Source organism: Scyliorhinus torazame, chromosome 1 (assembly GCF_047496885.1).
Source record: "Scyliorhinus torazame isolate Kashiwa2021f chromosome 1, sScyTor2.1, whole genome shotgun sequence".
Taxonomy (NCBI): domain Eukaryota; kingdom Metazoa; phylum Chordata; class Chondrichthyes; order Carcharhiniformes; family Scyliorhinidae; genus Scyliorhinus; species Scyliorhinus torazame.
In genome coordinates, this window is record NC_092707.1 from 247036970 (window position 1) to 247060568 (window position 23599).

The 23599-nt window shown below is 44.5% G+C and overlaps 1 protein-coding gene across 3 annotated transcripts in view; it reads left to right on the forward strand.

Annotated features, from left to right (window-relative positions):
- Positions 1-23599, forward strand: part of LOC140420246 (son of sevenless homolog 1-like) — a 450340-nt gene that overhangs the window by 202677 nt on the left and 224064 nt on the right. For all 3 annotated transcript variants that reach the window (XM_072504285.1, XM_072504288.1, XM_072504295.1), the window contains exons 2-4: positions 1551-1676; positions 16477-16608; positions 21718-21882. In XM_072504285.1, coding sequence (XP_072360386.1) covers positions 1551-1676; positions 16477-16608; positions 21718-21882 — 423 coding nt within the window. The remainder of the gene's footprint in view (positions 1-1550; positions 1677-16476; positions 16609-21717; positions 21883-23599) is intronic.

A 23599-nucleotide genomic window follows, 5' to 3' on the forward strand; every position in this document is an offset into this window, starting at 1 on the left:
ATTGTGCAGGTAGATATCGTGCAGTTAAGTCAACTCCCAGAGAACAAAGAACAAAGAAAAATTACAGCACAGGAACAGGCCCTTCAGCCCTCCAAACCTGCGCCGATCCAGATCCTCTAACTAAAACTGTTGCCTATTTTCTAAGGATCTGTATCCCTGTGCACCCTGCCCATTCATATATCTGCTGAGATACATCTTAAATGACGCTATCATTCCCGTCTCTACCACCTCTACCGGCAATGCGTTCCAGGCACCCACCACCCTCTGCGTAAAGAACTTTCCACGCATATCTCCCTTAAACTTTTCCCCTCTCACCTTGAACTCGTGACCCCTAGTAATTGAGTCCCCCACTCTGGGGGGAAAAAGCTTCTTGCTATCCACCCTGTCTATACCTCTCATGATTTTGTAGACCTCAATGAGGTCCCCCCTCAACCTCCGTCTTTCTAATGAAAATAATCCTAACCTACTCAACCTTTCTTCATAGCTAGCGCCCTCCATACCAGGCAATATCCTGGTGAACCTCCTCTGCACCTTCTCCAAAGCATTCACATCCTTTTGGTAATGTGGCGCCCAGAACTGTACGCAGTATTCCAAATGTGGCCGAACCAAAGTCTTATACAACTGTAACATGACCTGCCAACTCTTGTACTCAGTACCCCTTCCGATGAAGGAAAACATGCCGTATGCCTTCTTGACCACTCTATCGACCTGCGCAGCCACCTTCAGGGTACAATGATCCTGAACACCCAGATCTCTCTGTACATCAATTTTCCCTTGGGCTTTTTCATTTACCGTATAGTTCGCTCTTGAATTGGATCTTCCAAAATGCATCACCTCGCATTTACCCGGATTGAACTCAATCTGCCATTTCTCTGCCCAACTCTCCAATCTATCTATATTCTGCTGTATTCTCTGACAGTCCCCTTCACTATCTGCTACTCCACCAATCTTTGTGTCATCTGCAAACTTGCTAATCAGACCACCTATACCTTCCTCCAGATCATTTATGTATATCACAAACAACAGTGGGCCCAGCACGGATCCCTGTGGAACACCACTGGTCACAGTTCTCCATTTTGAGCAACTCCCTTCCACTACTGCTCTCTGTCTCCTGTTGCCCAGCCAGTTCTTTATCCATCTAGCTAGTACACCCTGGACCCGATGAGACTTCACTTTCTCCATCAGCCTACCATGGGGAACCTTCTCAAATGCAGTAAGAAGTAAGATACTCGGACAGCACATAACCATGATTGATGCCCGTGTATGGAAAAGCATGTGACAAGCATATAACAACTTGATCTTTCTGCATGAATGAATTTAGATGAGCTAAATAGCCTTCTACATATGTAATGATCCTCTGAAGGACTGATTGTTGCAATTTTGTATGGTGCAAATCTAAAGCATTACACCCTGAAATTGGGGATTGTTACTTTTTCTTTTGCTGTTTGAAGTGTGACTTAAGTTTTAAAAGATTGCTAAATTTGTGTCAATTGACAGTTTTATGTTTGCGTTTTAATCTTTAATTGGTTTTTTAAATTTGCTGTTGACAGGTTCAGCAACAGGTACATCCCAAACTTGCATCTACTGAGGATGCCTTGCAATACATTGAAGAGCTAATCCTACAATTGCTGAGCATGCTCTGTTTAGCCCAGCCACGCAGTGTTCAAGATGTGGAGGTGAGATGAATTTAAGTTACAAGTGTTAAGAGCACAACTGATGTTAAATGCTAGGGTATTGCAAAACCCAGAAAGGAACATTAGAATACTTTATTTTTTCACTGTATTTTTGCAATTTGGTGTAGTGTGAGGAAAGATGTGAAGACCAGTGAAGGATGTCCCAGACTCTCTTGTGATGATTTTAAACAAAATAAAGGTATATTAATAAGTAAAACACACACTTAATTTAATTGACTTTCTTGTTAACTACATTAACGGCTAGCCACAATACCATTAAATTTGCCACATTCCGAAACCTCACCTCAGAGCTAGGTTTTATCACATGAACTCCCCTTTTAAAATGTAAATACGAAATACACTCTCATCTCGATTGTTACCAAATTTGCCTTCGGTAAACAATTATTTCCAGTGCTACTGTGCTAATCAGCATATCAAGACCCTTGTCTCTTTTCCATCTTAAAAAAAATCGCTTATTTTCCCTTTAAACCTACTGCGACCGGATTATTGGATTGCTGATTTCTCATTTTGTCACAATTCCTAACACAAGTATGTATACCGTGTAATGCACTGGAGATCCAAACCTTTCTCTTGGTAAGGTATTTAATTGCTCATCATGGACCTCATTCATTCTGCAGTGATGAAATTGTTTGGATTCCTCTTTCACACAATTCTTTTTAATACTTTGGGACTTCACTTGCCCATGTTTCAAGCTGGTACTCCTCCCCTTTTCTTCCTTTTCCTTCCACCCTCCACTTTAAGCTCACACTTTTCTTTGCAATATCATCATTCTTTTTTGTTCCAGCCATGCTGCTACTATTGATTCCCCACCCCATGAGTTTCAAAGTAGTATTCATGCTTTCAGCATGGCACTCCAACCCCTACAACAGTTGCTACCTCCTGTTTTGCTCAACTGGCATAACATGGCTGAACATTGTAGGTGGGAATTAACCAGTATTGTAAGAATTCCGACCTACAGTAATTGAGTGTGGAGGTGACAAAAGTATGAATGAGAGTTTCAGCAGTAGATGGGTTGAGGTACAAGTTGAGATAGTTGATGTTAAAGGCGGACTAGGGTAGGCTTTGTGATGGCAAAGGGTACAAGGTTTGCAGCTCTGCTCAGGGTAGGACAGGATTGTAAACTTTGTTTTCTCATGAGATGGTGGATAGGGAAAGGGTATTGATTTGGTGGTGACTTTAAAGCTGAAGTCGAGGTTATCTGACTACATTTTGAAGGTGAGCCTTTGGCTTAAAAGAGGAAACATCTGGATGAGGAAGTTGGGAGGGGCTAAGGCAAAGATCCTTGAGAAAACTGAAGGTGATGATGCAGGAGTTGGGAGGAGAAGCCATTACTAAAGGTGCTTTGGTTCTAATTGGATAGGTAAGATGGCAATGCTGGAAGAAATAGGCATGGATCTGTAACGCAACAACAGAATGGATTGACAGACTTGGCACCAGAAAGAGAGATGGGATGGTTGTTAACTGGGTAGACGGGGTGGAGGATGGGTTTCTTGAAGAAGGTGATGGATTTGAAAGGTCGGGAGCACCACCCAAGTAGAGTGAACCATTTACAATATCAGCTGGTAGAATTGGTTTGAGGATGGCAGAACTAGATTTTAGTGTTGAGGTGAGTTTGACCAAAGCATGAGGACAGAACGAGGCAGAACCTAAAGAGGTTAGATTAGGCCTATATGCAGATTGAAGCACCAACATTGATGCGTTCCTTATCAATGGTACCGGAAGGGATTCATCCATGGATAAGGAGAGAAATAAGGTGGAGATATTTGTTAATTGGACCTCAAGCCAAATCGTGAAGTATGTAATGAGACAATCCATTTCTTGATAATCGGTTTATTTACAGAATGCAGCACTATATATGTGTCTGCCTTCTATCTACAACGTTGGTCCCAGCTGTACCTCTTGAGAAATGCTCAAGATAGATGATGCCTTTCACCTGTATATTTTGACAATCTAGTTAACATACAGTTAACAACACTAGCCAAAACTTCCCAGTCCTCATCCGATACAGGGTGGTGCCAGGGGACAAGGAATTTGCGAATGTGCCTCCCTTGTTCAGAAATGGTTTACGGATAAATCAAGCACGTTCAGGCCAGTCAGTTCAACTGGGAAAGCTTTTAGAAACTATAGTTTGGGACAAAATTAACAGTCACATGGACAAATGTGGATGAAATGAGGAAAGCCAGCACAAATTTGTTATGGGCAAATCATGTTCAGTAACTTGATTAAGTTTTTTGATGATGTAACTGAGAGGGTAAATGATGGTAATGTGGTTTCTATGGTCCAAATGGACTTAGCGAAAGTGTTATTAAAGTGTCGCACAATAGGGCTAGTCAACAAAGTTTAAGCCCATGTAATAGAAAGGTCAATGGCAGCATCGATATGAAGTTGGCTAAGTGATGGGAAACAAAGTCAGTCGAAACACTTGTCAAGAGGAAGAAGGAGGCTTATGTAAAGATGAGACATAAAAGTTCAGTTAGGGCGCTCAAGAGTTATAAGTTAGCTAGGAAGGACCTAAAGAGAGAGCTAAGAAGAGCCAGGAGGGGACATGAGAAGTCTTTGGCAGGTAGGATCAAGGATAACCTAAAGCTTTCTATAAATATGTCAGGAATAAAAAAATGACTAGGGTAAGAGTAAGGCCAGTCAAGGACAGTAGTGAGAAGTTGTGCTTGGAGTCCGAGGAGATAGGAGAGGTGCTAAATGAATATTTTTCATCAGTATTCACACAGGAAAAAGACAATGTTGTCGAGGAGAATACTGAGATTCAGACTACTAGACTAGAAGGGCTTGAGGTTCATAAGGAGGAGGTGTTAACAATTCTGTAAAGTGTGAAAATAGTTAAGTCCCCTGGGCCGGATGGGATTTATCCTAGGATTCTCTGGGAAGCTAGGGAGGAGATTGCTGAGCCTTTGGCTTTGATCTTTAAGTTATCTTTGTCTACAGGAATAGTGCCAGAAAACTGGAGGATAGCAAATGTTGTCCCCTTGTTCAAGAAGGGGAGTAGAGACAACCCCGGTAGCTATAGACCAGCGAGCCTTACTTCTGTTGTGGGCAAAATCTTGGAAAGGTTTATCAGAGATAGGGTGTATAATCATCTGGAAAGGAATAATTTGATTAGACATAGTCGACACGGTTTTGTGAAGGGTACGTCGTGCCTCACAAACCTGATTGAGTTCTTTGAGAAGGTGACCAAACAGGTGGATGAGGGTAAAGCAGTTGATGTGGTGTATATGGATTTCAGTAAAGCGTTTGATAAGGTTCCCCACGGTAGGCTACTGCAGAAAATACGGAAGCATGGGATTCAGGGAGATTTAGCAGTTTGGATCAGAAATTGGCTAGCTAGAAGAAGACAAAGGGTGGTGGTTGATGGGAAGTGTTCAGACTGGAGTCCAGTTACTAGTGGTGTCCACAAGGATCTGTTTTGGGGCCACTGCTGTTTGTCATTTTTATAAATGACCTGGAGGAGGGAGTAGACGGATGGGTGAGTAAATTTGCAGATGACACTAGAGTCGGTGGGGTTGTGGACAGTGCGGAAGGATGTTACAAGTTACAGAGGGACATAGATAAGCTGCAGCGTTGGGCTGAGAGGTGGCAAATGGAGTTTGATGCAGAAAAGTGTGAGGTGATTCATTTTGGAAGGAATAACAGGACGACAGGGTACTGGGCTAATGATAAGATTCTTGGCAGTGTGGATGAGCAGAGAGATCTCGGTGCCCATGTACATGGATCCCTGAAAGTTGCCATTCAGGTTGAGAGGGTTATTAAGAAGGTGTACGGTGTGTTAGCTTTTATTGGTAGAGGGATTGAGTTTCGGAGCCATGAGGTCATGTTGCAGCTGTACAAAACTCTGGTGCGGCTGCATTCTGGTCGCCGCATTATAGGAAGGATGTGAGAGCATTGGAAAGGGTGCAGAGGAGATTTAACAGAATGTTGCCTGGTATGGAGGGAAGATCGTATGAAGAAAGGCTGAGGGACTTGAGGCTGTTTTCGTTAGAGAGAAGAAGGTTAAGAGGTGACTTAATTGAGGCATACAAGATGATCAGAGGATTGGATAGGGTGGACAGTGAGAGCCTTTTTCCTCGGATGGTGATGTCTAGCACGAGGGGACATAGCTTTAAATTGAGGGGAGATAGATATAAGACAGATGTCAGAGGTTCTTTACTCAGAGTAGTAAGGGCGTGGAATGCCCTGCCTGCAACAGTAGTGGACTCGCCAACACTAAGGGCATTCAAATGGTCATTGGCTAGACATATGGACGATAAGGGAATAGTGTAGATGGGCTTTAGAGTGGTTTCACAGGTCGGCGCAACATCGAGGGCCAAAGGGCCTGTACTGCGCTGTAATGTTCTATGTTCTAAAGTAATGGTGAACAGTTGGTCTTTGAACTATGGGTAGATATTCAGTGGAATTCCCCAGGGATTGGTACTAGGACCGCTACTTTCCCTGATCTATAATTAATGACCTACACTTGGGTGTATAGGGCACAATTTCAAAGTTTGCAGATGACACAAAACTTGGATAGTATTATGAGGATGGTGATGGACTTCAAGAGTATAGACAAGCTGGTGAAGTGGGTGCACATGCGACAGATTAAATTTAAGATAGAGATGTGTGAAGTGATACATTTTGGTAGGAAGAACAAGGAGAATCAATACAAACTAAAGTGTACAACTGTAAACTGTGTAGGAAATAGAAATACCTGGGCATATATGTACATAAATTGTTGATAGTGACAGGGCAGTCTGAGAAGTGGTTTAAAAAGGTCTACAAGATCCTTGGCTTCATAAATAGAGGCATATAGTCCAAGAACAAGGAAGATTTGAAGAACCTTTTTAAAACACTGATTCATCCTCTTTTTAAAAAATATTTTTATTCAAGGCTTTTTACGAATATACACAATATATTAGAAGACCAAAACATCAACCCGAACCGACAACCACAAATCCCCAATACCAACATCCCCCCCCACCCCGCTGAAGAAATCAGTGGACCGTATCCACCTCCAGGTGAAACACTCTACCGACCCCTGCAAAGCGAACCTGACCTTCTCCAACTACAGGAATTCTGCCAGGTCACTCGCCCATACACCTGCCTTCGACGACTGCGAGTCTCACCAACACAACAAAACCCCTCTCCGGGCTATCAGGGAGGCAAAGGCCAATCAACTTTTCTCCCCACCTGGACTTCCAGACCTTCTAACACACCAAATTTCGGCACCTCCGGATTCAGGGCCATCCCCACATCCAGAACCTCGGACATAACATCCGAGAACCCCTGCTAGAACCCACTCAGTCTTGGACACGACCAAAACATGGGGACGCCCCCTCGCACAGCGCCCACACCTGTCTTCCACCCCCTCAAAGAACCTGCTCATCCTCGCAACCGTCATGTGTGCCCTGTGCACCACCTTAAACTGAATGAGGCTTAACCTCACACACAATGAGGACACGTTACTCTCGCAAGGCCTCTACCCACGTCCTAGCCCGCACCTCCCCTCCAAGTTCCTCCTCCCACCTGCGCTTAATCTCCTCCACCAGAGCACCCCTCCTTGTCCATTAATTCCTTGTAAATATCCAACACCTTTCCCTCCCTATATTGTCCTCTGGCAACACTTGTCCTGCAACACCGGAGGCGGCGTCCCCGGGTAGGACGTTAAATAAAGCCATTCCCCTTGGGCAACTCATACAATTCCTCCAACTCCACCAGCCCCGCTAACTTGCCCCCGATAAACAAGTCCTTAAAGTACTCTGTCCCCATTTGCCTCCACCCCCGGAACTTTGCATCCATCCCCGCCAGCAAAACCTATGGTTGTCGCATATTGGCGCCCACAACGACATGTCCTCCAGCCCAAAATGTTGCCTGCACTGGCTCCACACCTATAACGCCGAAACCACTACTGGGCTCAGAGTGTACCTCACCCGTGAGAACTGAAGTATTCCAACAACAGTGTCCTCAAACTCGTCCCCCTATACCGCGTTGCCTCCATCCTCCCCAAAACCAATCTCTCCTCCATAGTCCATTACCTCACCATCGCAATGTTCGCCACCCAATAATAATTGATCAGATTCAGCAACACCAGCCCCCCACTCGCCCTCCTCTCCAGGCGCACCTGCCTCGCGTGCCCCCCCACAAACCCCAAATCAGTTGCATCCTCTACTCCCTGGTCAGGATCCCCGACTCATACAGCCTCCTGTAGAAGGCCTCAAATGCCCCATTCACACCTTCTGGATCCGTCACCACCTTGCCCCTCTCGTCCCTCACCCTACCAATCTCCCTCTCTGGTGTCTGCTTCCTCAACAGATGGTTCAGTATTCTGCTCACCTTTTCCACGTACTCACATACTGCCCCTCTGCAACTGCCCCACCACCTTCCATGAGCCTCCTCTTCACTTTTAACAACTCCTCTCCGGCGCCACCAAGTACCTCCGATCTACCCTCAGAATCTCCTCTACCAGCCTCATCCTCTCCTCATGCTCCATCCTCTCCCTTTGCGGGGGTATGAATCAAAATACATTTCCCCCCTAACTACCATCTTAAGTGCCTTCCACAGCGTGGCGGCTGTGACCTCCCCCGTATCGTTCAACTCCACGCCCCCCCGAATCGCAGCCCTCACTCCACATACCCCCTCACCCGCCAGCAGCCCAACATCCAACCTCCACTGTGACCATTGGGCCTCCCACTGTACCACCAGCAAATCCAACCAGTCCGGCTCGAGGTCGGAAACCACATTCGCCGAGTACTCTGAGTCGGCCATCCTCGCCAGCAACGTCTTGTCCATAACAAAAAAGTTGATCTGGGAATATACCTGGTGTACATGGGAGAAGTATGAAAACTCGTTTGCCCTTGGCCTCCCAAACCTCCATGGGTCAGCCACCCCCCCCCCCCCCCCCCCCCCCCCCCCATGTGCCCCATGAAGCCCCTCAACTCTCTCGCTACCTCTGACACCTTCGACAGCTTAGGACTCAACCAGCCAAACTTGGATCTAGGACCGTATTGAAATAGCCCCCCATAATGCATTTCTAGACCCAGGATTCTCCCTAACACCTGCCTCAAAGTCCATGTTGCCCCATTTTGTTACATAATCATTCACCAGGACTACCAGCATCCCCTCCAACTTCCCACTGGCCATCGCATATCTACATCCCGATCAGCCACAATGCACCACACCACAAAAGTCACTCTCTTATTAACAAACACCGCCACCACCCCTCATCTTCATGTTTAACCCCGAATGATGCCCCATCCATCTCTTCCTCAGCCTCGTCTGTTCCCCCAACTTCAGGTGCTTCTCCTGTAAGAACACTACGTCCCCCTTCAGGCTTCTCGGATGCGCAAAAACACTCAACCGTTTAATGGGCCCATACAACCATCGCATGTCCACGTGACCAATCTGGTTGGGGGACTCCCCGTCCCCCTCCCCTGCCGATCAGCTATATCTCTATTTAAGCCAGCCCCCGGCCTGCGCCGCACCCCTGCAGGCCCGCTCTTCGATTTCTGCCGTCATCTCTTTCTTCCCAACTGCGCCATATCAACCACATGTCAGCAACTCTCCCCTCTTTCCCCCCCCCCCCCAACAACCAAGCAGAAAACCAGCCATCTCTTCCCCCCCCCCCCCCCCTCCAATGCCTTCCACCTGGCAACCCCCCACTTCACTCCCATTGACTAGCCTGCCCAGCTAGCATGGTGGCTCCGCTCAAGACCTCTGACTTCCCCTCACATGTCCAGTCCATCTCCCACCCAATCCTCCCAACCACCAACAAACAAAGAGAAACAAAAGGCACATTCAACATCTCTGCATCCCTTCTAAATCTACCCCAATTTACCTACCCTATGTGCCCCACAATTTACACAAAACTCCCCTCCAAAGTTCAATGTCCTCGCACTCCCAGTAAAGGTTGGTATCATGACCGGTACAGGCGTGGAGGGCCGAAGGGCCTGTTCCTGTGCTGTATTGTTCTTTGTCGGAATTCTATGGTTCTTTCAGAATAGTACCAAGTTACAGCAGTCATGAGTCTTTCTGAGCATTGCTTTTGCCTAAATTGTCTCACTGACTTGTATCCACTTTCTCCAAATGCTGTAAGTGTTTTATTATTGAAAAAAGAGGACTTAATGTATATGCCTTCAGCAATAAATTTGTACCGTTGTCTGTTTTAGTGTGTATTTAGTGTCTTGGCACAACTGTAAACAAAATGAAGACAATATCCAAAGTCCCATCCTTGAGGCCACATGTGCCCTGGGATTTATCCATTTGAAAAACAGTTGTACCCAGAATATGTCATCAACTCAACCAATGCAAGAAACAACACCATTTAAAGCAAAGGTTGACTTTGAGCTTGGTAGTATTTTGTAACATGTTGTCACTGGACTTGTTCTGTGCTTCTGATTAGAACTGTCACTGATTAGATTAATATTATTAAGGCATGCAATGCAATTTTCTTAAAACATCAGAGAAACCACTTCAGGATATTTCTGCCAAAGGATAAAATAGCTGTGACTGGGCATTCAACTAAATTTGCCCTACTGAGAAGGAAAAGATAGTGGCATTAACTAAAAACACAGGTGCAAAGGGGCGGCACATGGCACAATGGTTAGCATTGCTGCCTACGGCGATGAGGACCTGGGTTCGAATCCCGGCCCTAGGTCACTGTCCATGTGGAGTTTGCACATTCTCCCGTGTCTGCGGGTCTCATCCCCATGACCCAAAAGATGTGCAGGTTAGGTGGATTGGTCATACTAAATTGCCCCTTAAGTGGAAAAAAAATAATTGGGTACTCTAAATTTATAAAAAAAAGAATTTTTAAAAACACAGGTGCCCATAAAACAGTAGATGACGGGGGTGGGCAGGGTGGGGTAGGAGAAGATAAAAATCAGCAAGAAATACAGAGTGTATAGGAAGAAATAATCTTTTATGAGGAAATGTGTCAAATACTCAACTGTTGAATAACGATATCTGATGAAATAGGACATTATTTACTCACAAATATTGAACTCTGAAGTGCAAACAAAAGTCAAATGAATTGCAGTTCGTTCAAGCCAAGATATCAGGTTTCCTGGTGAAAGGTTTAAGGCCCGGTAAGGATGGATGTTAAAACATTCAGTTTGGGGATCACGTGATGCAAGCATGGAAATATAAGTGTTTCCATGGGCTCTGCTGCTACTCATCCTTTAATCCTCTCATTTATCGCATTTACATGGCCCACACATAGCTAATCCGGGAGTGAATACTACATATTATGTCCCTGGAAGATTTATAGCTAAGCGTTGGTGTGAAAATGCTGAGAAATCCTAAGAAAATCATTGACAAAAGAGAGCAGTTAGAAGCAACTGGGGTAGAGCCGACTCCTCAGCATGGTGACTTGATTCTCGAATAAGCTCTTGATCCGGCACTCTCGAAGGCATTTCAGCTGATGACTGCTAATATTATTAAAGTTGTTGACAACAAACTCGGCTTATTGGCACAGAATATCAGTGCTCCTGAGTTGATCTGCAGAATACTAGTAAGAGGCTCAATGAAATGGAGGAGAGATTCCTCACTTTCGAAAATATAACTTCCTCAGTTGAGGCCCGCGTGCAATCCTTGGAAAAATCAGAGACATGGTATGTCAGAAATCCTGGATAATCTGGAGAACTGAGGCCGGAAGAAAAATGTTCAGGCTGTTGGTTTGCCAGAGGTGTGGTAAGTTCCTTATTTAATTCTTTGAGAACTGGCTACCACATTCTTTTAAACTGGACATATTAAGTTAGAAAGGGAACATCATATCCTGTCTTTGAGGCTAGAGGCAGTCAATACCTCGGCCTTGGATTATTCTTTTTCATAACTTCAGAGATCACCAGAGTATTGGAAGAGGCAAGACATAATGGGGTCTTGCTCTATGAGGGACCAAAAGTCTCTTTCTTCCAAGATTTTTCAGCGGCGATGCAACAGATGCTCAGAGGCTTTGATGAAGTTAGAAAATGACACAAGGCTGTTGGAATTAATTATGACCTGCTTTACCCTGCTACGTTGAGGGTAGTATCCGACAATTCTGTCAAATCATTCGACAATCCGGCGAATGCTTTGATTTTTGTGAACTCCATGGAAGGCAATAATCTGGAGTAAGTCTGCAGTTCACTGTAAACTTTGGACTCTATCCTTTGTCTATACTTCCTGCCCGATGATCACAACAATTTAATGCTTTATACTTGAGAATATCAGCGCCTTCCATTTGTTTTGAATGGAAAATCCTCCGCGTGCTCCTTCTGTTTAAGGGGTGTGCTGTGTAGGTGGTATGGTATCAGGGCTGTGATAGATAACCATCTTTTCTTCTTAGCCGTACAGTTATGATGGTAGTCTATATTTTATGGTCTCCTTGCCTTAACCATGACAAAAATGAGTAGCCACTGCCGTGAAGGGGGTAAGTGGTTTAAATCCTAATGGGTGAGGTTAGAATGCGGGAAGGACATTCGGTACTCTTCCTTATTGTGGCATATCTTGTCTCCTCCTTTTGGGAGGAATGACTCCTGGGTATAATGATGGAAAGCTTGTAGGGACAGCCCTACAGATCTCGCATGCGGTGAATACTACCGACCTCGCAAATCTTTTGTACTTTTTTATTTTGGCGTTAAAGAATCATTAACTAGTTCCTGCCAAAGTACCCCAACAGGTCTAATATCCGAGAAAAGGACGTTAAAATATGTCATCGGTGCCTCTGGTATAATTGGAATTGGGGGATGTCATCGGTGCCTCTGGTATAATTGGAATTGGGGGAAGGTATGTTTTGGTGCATTCCTGAATTTGGTGCATAAAATCCTATCCTACATTTTCTTTGGATGAATGAGCAATGGCAGGAGCTACTTTGAAAATCTGCTTGGGAGTGTGAGGGAAGTACATCATCCTATTACGAGAAAAAAGATTTTGTCTTTCCTTAAAAAAGAGAAAGTTGACATAGCTTTGTTGTAAGAAACTCATTTGGATGACGAGGATTGCTTAAAGTTGAAGAGTGACTGGGTGAGGCAGGTGTTTTTTGCCATGTTCTCAACCAGCGGTCGGGCTACAGTGTTAATCAATAAAATTGTGTCTTTCAAAATGGAGTACTATGTGAAGGATAAAGGGGAGCAGGTTTGTGACTGTTAAGGGACTTTTATATGGAGAAATTGTCTTAACTAATTAATGTATACAGCCCACCAAACTATTCTCCTGATTTTGTTATGAAAGTCTTCATGGACTTTGCTGGATTGGCGTCTGTTAATTGCTTTTTAAAAAAATTTAGAGTACCCAATTCTTTTTATCCCAATTAAGCGGCAATTTAGCATGGCCAATCAACCTACCCTGCACACCTTTTGGTTGTGGGGGTGAGACACACGCAGACACGAGGAGAATGTGCAAACTCCACACGGACAGTGACCCAGGACTGGAATCGAACCTAGATTCTTGGCGGCGTGAGGCAGCAGTGCTAACGACTACGTCACCATGCCACCTTCCTAATTCCCTTATTTATTTATATTTTAAATTTAGAGTACCCAATTCATTTTTTCCAATTAAGGGGCAATTTAGCGTGTTCAATCCACCTAGCCTGCACATCTTTTGGGTTGTGGGGGCGAAACCCACACAAACACGGGGAGAATGTGCAAACTCCACACACACTGACCCAGGGCCGGGATCGAACTTGGGACCTCGGTGCCGTGAGGCTGCAGTGCTAACCCACTGCGCCTCCGTGCTGCCCTCCTAATTCCCTTATAAGTGGGGACTTCAACTGTCACCGTAAACCTTTGGTAGACAAACTCCCAGTAATCAGGAATCCCCCACCCCTCACCCAACCCAAGAGGCAAGGGCTTTAGCATTGGTTTGCGAGGTGGTGGGGTATTTGGATGTGTGGTGACTGCTGCATCCTAAGGATAAAGAGTTCACTTTCTTTTCTGCCCCTCATCAATGTCAGATGAGAATTGACCATTTCTTCATGCCAAAAACACTCGGTGGCTTCCTGCTCTGTAGGTTGTATTGTGATCTCCGAGGCATGCGCCTGTTTTCCTGGAACTTTTAGTCACGGGGCCCCCCCCACCCTTCCACTTTAGATCTTGGAGATTTGACACACCTTTGCTCCGGGATCATACTGTTATCTCATACTTTAAGACCAGATTTGACCACCCTTCTACTCAAGTCAATTCTTTCTCTGGTATAAGCCCCTCTATCCTGTGAGAAACATGTAAGGCTTATGCTAGGGGTCTAATCATTTCATATATGGCCAACAAAAGGTGTAAAATGCTGGAGTGACAGTGATGGTTGGAAGTAAAACTGGTTGAAACAGAGAGGGAGTATTGCAGGAATCTGACCAGTTCGTTGCTGAAAGAAATTAATGCAATTTGAACGGTGCTGGACTCCTTACTGACTCAACATGCTGAGAGGAGTTTAACGTTTGCCAAACAAAAGTTGAGTTCGGCAACACACCGAGTGGATACCTGGCTTTTCTTAGTGAGAAGAGAGCTGACTCGAGGCCTATTCCCTCTGTGCTAGACGCGAAGGATAATAGGATGAGTAAAATAGAAGATATTAACAAGGCATTTGAAGGTTTTTATGCCGATTTTATATAAAACAGACCAGTCTGGGGATGCATTGACACTTATGGAGCGTTTCATCTCCTCCTTTAAACTCCCAACAAGAACTAAAGGTTGGTCCTGAATGTTCCTATTTCTGGAGGGGATGTGGTTCTCGCCCTGAGGGAGCTTCAATCTGGTAAGGCCCCAGGGCCCGATGGGTTTGTATGTGAATTTTATAAGGAATTTAAAGACTTGCTAATTGATTCACTGGTTGGCATGTATGGTTAGTCATTTGAAACAGGTCTGCTGCAGACGCTCCGTGAAGTGAATATCTCCTTAATTCTGAAGGCAGGCAAGAATCCTGAAGGGTATGCACCCTCTAGGTCAATTTCACCCCTGAATGTAGATTTGAAATTGTTGTCTCAGGTGTTGGCACATTACCGAGAAGGAATTCTTCCTATGATCATCCAGGGCAATCGGACTAGGTCAAAGCTACGTCTCAAGATTAATGTGATATGCAGATGTCCCTTTAGTTCTATTACAGACTGAGATTCTATTGGCATTTTATTATTATCCCTATATTATCCCAAGTCTCTTCATCAATATACACTGCAAAGTCTATACCCTTGCTGTGCCAAAAATGCAAGCTAGTTGAGGGCGACTGCATACATTGCGTGTGGTCCTGTGTCAAAGTTAAATCCTACTGGCCTGGTGTACTTTAAGAGCTTGAGAAGCCATTCGGTACAGCCTTAGAATTTTATCCATTGCAGGCATCACGGTGGTGCAGTGGTTAGCACTGCTGCCTCACGGTGCCGTTTATGGAATTTGCACATTCTCCCCGTGTGTGGGTCTCACCCCCACAACTCAAAGATGTGCAGGGTAGGTGAATTGGCCCCCTAATTGGAAAATAAAGATTTGGGTACTCTAGATTTTTTTTAAAAATGAAAACAAATTTTATTCCTTTGTTCCTAATTAATAATAATCTTTATCAGTGTCACAAGTAGGCTTACATTAACACTGCAATGAAGTTACTGTGAAAAGCCCCTAGTTGCCACACTCCGGCGCCTGTTCAGGTTCACTGAGGGAGAATTGAGAATGCCCAAATCACCTAACCGCATGTCTTTCGGGACTTGTGGGAGGAAACCGGAGTACCCGGAAGAAACCCACGCAGATACGGGGAGGACATTTAGACTCCGCACAGACAGTGACCCAGGCAGGAATCAAACCGGATCCCTGGTGCTAATTCAAGTGCACCTAGACAGAAGCATTATTGATGCTAATGAAAAAAATCTGTATAATTTGGTAGCATGGTGGCTAGCACATTTGCTTCACAGCTCCAGGATCCCAGGTTCGATTCCTGGCTTGGGCCACCGTCAGTGCGGAGTCTGCTTGTTTTTCCCGTATGTGCGTGGGTTTCCTCCGGGTGCGCCGGTTTCCTCCCACAGTACAAAGATGTGCAGGTTAGGTGGATTGGCCATTCTAAATTGCCCTTAGTGTTCAAAAAGGTTGGGTGGGGTTACGGGGATAGGGTGGAGGTGTGAGCTTGGGTAGGGTGCTCTTTCCAAGGGCCGGTGCAGACTCGATGGGCTGAATGGCCTCCTTCTGCACTGTAAATTCTATGATTCTATGAATATCCAAACTTTTGTGGCACGGAAGAACATCCTTTGCTCCTGGGTTTGCAATAAGCCTCCTTCAATTCAGAATTGACATAAAATTATCATGGAATGTATCCCAATGGAGTTCCTGACTTGCATACTCATTCTAATACGGATGCATTCCGAAAAGTATGGGGCCCTTGTCTCGAATACATAGGTTCCATAATGTCTGACTCACTCCTACAAGGTTTTCCATAAGTTGCGCGGCTCGACTTGAACTAGCTGCATGTGAAGGTGTGCACCATTTTGCAATGTTGTCGTGACTTTGTGCTCTTCTTCCCCCATCCTTTACTTTATCTATTCATTAGTTTTCCTTGTATAAACAAAAGCACCAAGTTTAATAATTAAGCTGAACCAATTGTGTTGGTGTTCTCCTGTCTTTTTCTGTGCTCATGTATGGAGAAGCATTTATGCTGTACTGTACCAGTTTTGAGAGTTTGTTGCGTTATTTGTATAAATGGAATAATTAATCAAAATCTATATTGAAAAATATTCAGTCCAGAATTCTGAGTAAATAATTGGTATAATTGGAATATGTTAATGAAAGTCAGTGTGGTGCAAGTGACATTTAACTGATTTCACAGAATATAACAGTTTGTTTTTTAACCTGTTCTTTAGGAACGTGTGCAGAAATCATTCCCACATCCAATCGACAAGTGGGCCATAGCAGATGCTCAATCTGCCATAGAAAAACGCAAGCGTAGAAATCCCCTTTTGTTGCCTGTTGACAAGATTCACCCTCTTCTGAAGGTAAGTCCTGCATAACTAAGTTAAGGATATTCACACCATTTACATGGAAGTTACATTTTATTAACGGATGAGGAAGACATCACCTAGACTGCTTTTTTGGCTACAATATTCCAAGATCAGCAAACTGAATTGTTCTAACTTATTTTGCTCCAATAATTGAATTGTCCTGAAGCTTCAGATTAAGTTTGTTCCTCAGTAGAAAATGGTTATACTGCACCTCTGTCCATCATGTCACTTTTCTCTCAATAAAATACCAATTCCACTATGTTCATTAAGATGCATGAGGAAAGGGCAGCACGGTGGCATAGTGGTTAGCACTGCTGCCTCACGGCACCGAGGACCCGGGTTCGATCCCGGCCCCAGGTCACTGTCTGCGTGAAGTTTGTACATTTTCCCTGTGTCTGCGTGGGTCTCACCCCCACACCCAAAAGATGAGCAGGGCAGGTGGATTGGCCATGCTAAATTGCCCCTCAATTGGAAAAAAAATAATTGGGTACTCTAAATTTATAGAAGAAAAAAAAATTTAGATGCATGAGTTGGATAGGCCCAAATAGTACCTGTTTCGGTCTGTAGGAATTGTCAATCTCATCATAATTTCTTCTCTTGACTGTGATCCAGAATGTACAATTACAGGGCGCAATATATGTAGAATTATATACTTCTGATTGTAGCACCTTAAACAGTCATCTTTCAGGGTAAGGTTAGAATTTGTGGACATCTGTGGAATGTGATACCCTGGATGTATTATCAAAAGCTAACTGTTGCATTCAACTGCAATTGGTAGTTGTAAATGTTTTGTTTCTGTACCAATCTCCATTCTTCCTGTCCTATCTCTCAAACTAATTCTTATTACCATGTTGCAGTCAGGTTTTCTTTTGTCTTTTGAACCGAAAGACAAAATTGGAGCAAAGGGTATAAATATGGTCAAGAGTCTTTTGGGAGCTAGTACAGTGTTGTTTGGATGAAGGTTGGTTTGTATTGTGCGTTTGTAACACAACCGTGACATGGGAGGAAGTATTTATTCTGCAGGTAGTGAAGATGGAATTTGGTCACCAACCTGGTGGAAGGGGATGATCTGCTCACTCTCAAAGTTTGGCCTAGCCTGGTAGTGTCTTTCCTGTGCCAGATTGAGAATCTACATGCAGTCAAGTCCTCTATTGTATCGGGTTGGGCACACCTTGCAGCATTTTTCGATATTTCTGAATATGTGCCATGCCTTGGACATGTTAATACATTATACTAAGCTACATTGATTCAGAGACCTAGGGCAGCACGGTGGCGCAGTGGTAGCACTGCAGTCTCATGGCGCCGAGGTCCAAGGTTCGATCACGGCTCTGGGTCACTGTCCGTGTGGAGTTTGCACATTCTCCCCGTGTTTGCGTGGGTTTCGCCCCCACAACCCAAACATGTGCAGGGTAGGTGGATTGAACACGCTAAATTGCCCCTTAAATATAAAAAAAATGAATTGGGTGCTCTAAACTTTTTTTTTAAAGATTCAGACACCCCATCAGAAGTGTAATACAATATGCTGCAGATAATTAAATCTTAACATTCAAATGATAGTTCACACATGCTGTTCTGTGAAATTATTCAGTATGGGGGAGGGGTCATTGTCATGTCTTGGGTGGCATGTGATGGGTCAGTTTAACTGAAAGTCAACTGGAGGAAATAAAAGACGACAGGAAAAGAAAGGTTCCGTCTTGGCCCGAGGACAAAATACAAGGCTTACGTTTCTTATATCCAGCGTTTATACCGAAAGTTAGATCATTCTGGAAGTATAAGTAAAGCAATCCATCAAATGGAAATAGCACAGTGGGGGTCATTTTTATTTTCTGTACGGAAAGGTAAGTGAAGCTCATGAAATAAGAGGACTTTTTTGATGGCTGATGCTCAGTTTTTAAGCCCCATGAAATAAAGTAGCTTAACGATTCATATATGGCCTGGTCTCACTGAGTGTTCACTCAAGCTTTGGCAAAGTAGAAATACAAAAAATTGTTAACCTGGAGCACAAAGGGCTGTTTGGGGAAATTACTTAACAGCATTAGATTAAGACGGTTCTGAAGACAGACCTGAATTTGTAACTGACTTCTTTCCAGGCTGATGTTATTCTTGAAGCTGGTGGTAGGAGAGAGATTCTGGGTTACAGTGGAGCTAAGGATTTCAACCACTAGGTGGTACTGTGTAATGATTATCGGTCTCCCAGCTATGGTTGTCATTTTATATTTGCACAGATTTCAGAGGGGTTTTCCCCCCCATATTGAGCCTTTAAAACATGATTTTTCACTATTCAGTCAAAAATTGGAGCATTTGGAACCCTTGGATTGTTGGATATCTCCTGACATTGGGTTGAAGCCTCCTGAAATCTGATTTTTGTTTTTAAAGAAAATTTTGATATTGAGTACCCAATTTTATTTTTCCGATTAAGGGGCAATTAAGCATGGCCAATCCACCTACCCTGCACATCTTTTTTGGGTTGTGGGGGTGAGACCCACGCAGACACGGGGAGAATATGCAAACTCCACACGGACAGTGACCAGGGGCCGGGATCGAACCCGTGTCCTGGGCGCCTTGAAGCAGCAGTGCTAATCACTGCGCCACCGTGCCACCCAAAATCTGATTTTAACAAAGGTCATCAAACTCTGTTTCTCGCTTCACAGTGCTGCCAGACCTGCTGAGTATTTCCAGCTATTTGTTATGTATTTGGATTTCCCTGATGGCTAGCTTTGACCAAACTGCCTCAGGTCTCATGCCCCACCTGATCTCTGGGATCTTTTCTCCGAGTGATCTCTTTGGTGGCGAAGCCATTGTTCAGTTTTGAAGGGTAGAAATCTTAACCTGGTTTATTCTATACATCTGAATGGAGCAACTTTTAAATTCATTGGTGGACTACAAACCTTTTAGTTGGAAGAGGGTTTTGTTTTTGAAATTACAATTACAATTCGGTTTAAATTGCTTCATGTAATTTTTGAAAAACAAACTGCCAGTGAAACCAACAGAAGCTATTTGCTGTGAGGTAGGAACTTTCTAGATGTGGATCAATTTAGGAAGAGTTCTTCGCCCACTGCTCCATCGATATAAATATATTTATGTAGCATCTTTCATGATCTCTGGTCAAACCAAAGTGTTTCTCAGCTACTTTTTTGAAATATTGTAACTGTTGTAAAGTAGGAAGCACAGTAGCAAATTTGTGCACAGAAAGCTTCCACAAGCAACAATGAGACCAATATTCTGTTTTTAGTTGTTGATCATTGTCTTAAGTGTTATCTAGGACCGTGGTGGTTCCCAACCTTTTATATGTCATGGCACACCTCTATTATAAAAGGGTTATGAGGCACGCCTATTTTCTCTGCCTTCTTCCCTTACTGGGAACTTGTTTTTAACTTCTCCCTGTCTGCTCTCCTCTTTTTTTTTTTTTTATTACCTCGCCCTGTCTCTCTCACTTCTCCCAGGGCTTTTGCGGCGCCCTTTTTGAGTTTTCACTTTTTGTGCAGGCGCATGAGACTTTTGCTTTCGGCTCCAGGTCCCAGCGTTGGTCATGGGCCTGACCAACAAACAAATCGAAACCATATATGTATAGCTCTTTCCAGCTGGTGCATGTGCGTGAGGCCCAAGATTCATCAGGTCTTAGAAATGCCAACCACGGCAGCATGGTGGCACAGTGGTTAGCACTGCTGCCTCACGGCACCGAGGACCCGGGTTCGATTCTGGCCCTGGGTCACTGTCCGTGTGGAGTTTGCACTTTCTTCTCGTGTCTGCATGGGTCTCACCCCTACAACCCAAAAAAGATGTGCAGAGTAGGTGGATTGGCCATGCTAAATTGCCCCTTAATTGCGAAAAAAAGAATTGCATACTCTAAATGTAATTGTAAAAAGAAATGGCAACCACAGAGCTGAAGATGTAGGTTAATTTTGGTTTAATTACAATCATTTTGACTTTTTTTTTCGGGGTACACTGGGGTTGGGCGGGGTAGGGGGGCTCTTCATGGCACACTGATCTAGGACACTGGGGAGAACTCCCTCGGTCGTCTTTGAAATAGGTTTATCTTTTACATTCAAGGAGGAGAAGAAAGTCCTCAGTTTAGTTTATGTTTCTTCATTTAATTTGCTCATCCCTTTTGCTTTATTAATCTATACCTGTTGCTGTTTGAATTTATTTAATTTCCTGGTGTCTTGTTGCTCCTGATTTTATGGCACTCGCTGTTTCATGAAGTAATAAATCCATTGGTGCCTCCCTAGCTGTTTTGCAACGTCTATTGTTTTTTTTGTGGTCAGTGAGATGATGTGACATGTTTTGTTCCTGTGAGTTCAGTTTTCTTGTTGCGATTGTATGGTGCCAAAACAACCAGTGACATATTTGTGTTCTAATTTAAGTTCTTCAGCTTATTCCGTTATTTTTTCATCTCCATCTTATGTGGGCACAGATTGTCATCAGTTTGTCTTGTCTTGTCATTGCATCTTTTTTGCAACATAGATGTAAATTGACATTCTGTGTGAAGTTTTATGGAAATTAACCAATATATTCCAAAAAAGGAAGCATATCAGAAGATATTGTACCTTGAGAACTTTGTTTCTGATCTTTGGATCCATCTCAAAGGATGCTCTGATATGAAATAACACTTGAATTATTGCGAAGGCTCAGAATAAATTATTGCGAAGGCTCAGAATAAATAATGACTTTGATAAAGTTTTAGGATTATAACATTCTCAAATTAATTTTATTGACCTATATTTTAAAATCACAAGGATAAGAATAGCACACTATTAGCTGATGAATAGGTAAATAACATCATCAAGTAGAACCTAGCAATGAGAAATAAAACTTCCAAACTGATTTCTTCAAATTCAATTAAGTCCTCATTTTATAAAAACACCTCCGAATCCCCCTAATTTAGTTTTTGTATTACCTTTTAAATTACAGGACACCTTTTTTATTTAGTTCCCTGTCTTACTATGAGATCAACAGTTTACAGATCTAGTTGTTTGGATGTTACCCACAAAGCTGAATTGTCCACACAGCCTTGCCCTCATTATTTACTTTAACCAGCAGAAAAAAAACTATTTGTTCCTTAAGTCCAGTATTTGATGGATGTTATTTTTCATCATCTTTCAGGAAGTTCTTGGTTACAAAGTTGATCATCAAGTTTCTGTTTACATCGTAGCAGTGTTGGAATACATATCTGCTGACATACTTAAGCTAGCAGGCAATTATGTACGAAACATTCGGCACTACGAAATCACCCAACAAGACATTAAAGTGGCCATGTGCGCTGATAAGGTAAGAAAGCAAACTATTTTTTCGAGAACTTGAAAGTTGCCGTACCAATGTTTTTATTTAGTCTTTCAAAATCACGGGTGGGATTCTCCGTTGGCTGATACCAAAATCGCGAAACGCGATTAGGTGGAGAATAGGTTCCGACGCCAAAATCGTGGCGGGCACCGATTTGAAACCCAATCACAATTCTCTGTCACCTCGACAGTCAATGCAGTCCAGAACGCATGTACAGTAAACATAGTTTGCATGCCATTAGCGGGCCTGATCCAATTTTCTCCAGGGCCTCCGCGATTCTCTGCCTCCGATGGGCCAAGTTCCTGACGGCGCGATTCACTTGTGCTTCTAAAAATCGTGAAAACGGCTTTGTGGCGCTGCAGCCCTGGGGGATGCCCTGCGGCTGTACGAGCTGGAGCTTCTCGAGGAGGAGGAAGCTGCAGCAACGGAGTGTGCCACAGAGGAACAGGAGGCAACTGCCCAGGATGGAGAGCCAACCGCCCAACAGGCCGAGGAGGAGGAGGTGGAAAGCAGGTGCCGCATGAGGCCTTGTGTGTACCGGCAGCACCTGTCATTCGAGGACCTGCCAGATTGGGCATGCCGTCGAAGACTCCGGCTGAGCAGGGAGACAGTGTGACATATCTGCCAGATCATAGCGTATCTGGCATTGCGTGGATATAGGGGAGGACACCTGTTTCCAGTGGCTGTCAAGGTGACGGTTGCCCTGAACCTTTACACCATGGGGTCCTTCCAGGTGTCGAGTGGGCACCAGTCCGGGATCTCACTTACCTCGGTGCATAAGTGCACCCGTACCGTCACGGAGGCCCTACATGCCCAGGCAGCTCAATACATCCATTTCAATGTGGATCGAGCCCACCAGGATGTCTAAGCAGCAGGGTTCACCGCCATGTCGGAATAGTCCAGGGGGTGATTGATGGGATGCATGTTCCCCTGTGAGCACCTTACAGATGATGGGCCGCTCTACACAAACCAAAAAGGGTTGCACTCGATGAACGTACAGCTGGCATGCGACCATCAACTGCGCATCATACACGTCTGCGTCCGATACCTGGGCAGTGTGCACGACGCCTTCATCCTGGAACACTCAACGATTCCTGACATGTTTGAGATGCATCCCGGCTGGAGGGTTGGCTCCTGCGTGACAGGGCCTATCCACTGTGATCGTGGTTGACGTCACCTATCCGGAGGCCACAGACCGACATGGAGACCCACTACAACGACGCCCATGCAACAATCAGGAGTGTAATCAGGCAGTGCTTCGGCCACTGAATATGGGGCTCAGGTGCCTGGACCACTCTGAAGAGGCCTTCCAGTATGATGCTGAGAATGGCATGCTCATCGTGGCGGCCTGCTGTATCCTTCACATCATCGTGCAGCAGAGGGGCGATGAGTTGGAGGAGGAGGAGGAACCCGAGGCCTCATCCGACGAGGAGGATGAGGGGGAGGATGGGCAGGACATGGAACCCTGGCATGCTCGGGAGGCCGCACGACATGTGCACAAGGGCCAACGAGCACAGGATGCTATGATTGCCTCCAGGTTCACCAACTTAAAGGGAGGGGGGTGGGGGGGAGACACTGGCCAGGGACATGAACACCGCATCCCAACCCCCCCTCGCCTGTGATTCATATCTGCCGCACTAAGGGGTGTGGGCCCTGGGTTGGCAGTAACACCCCGGGTTTGGTCCATGGGATGTAGGATGATGAC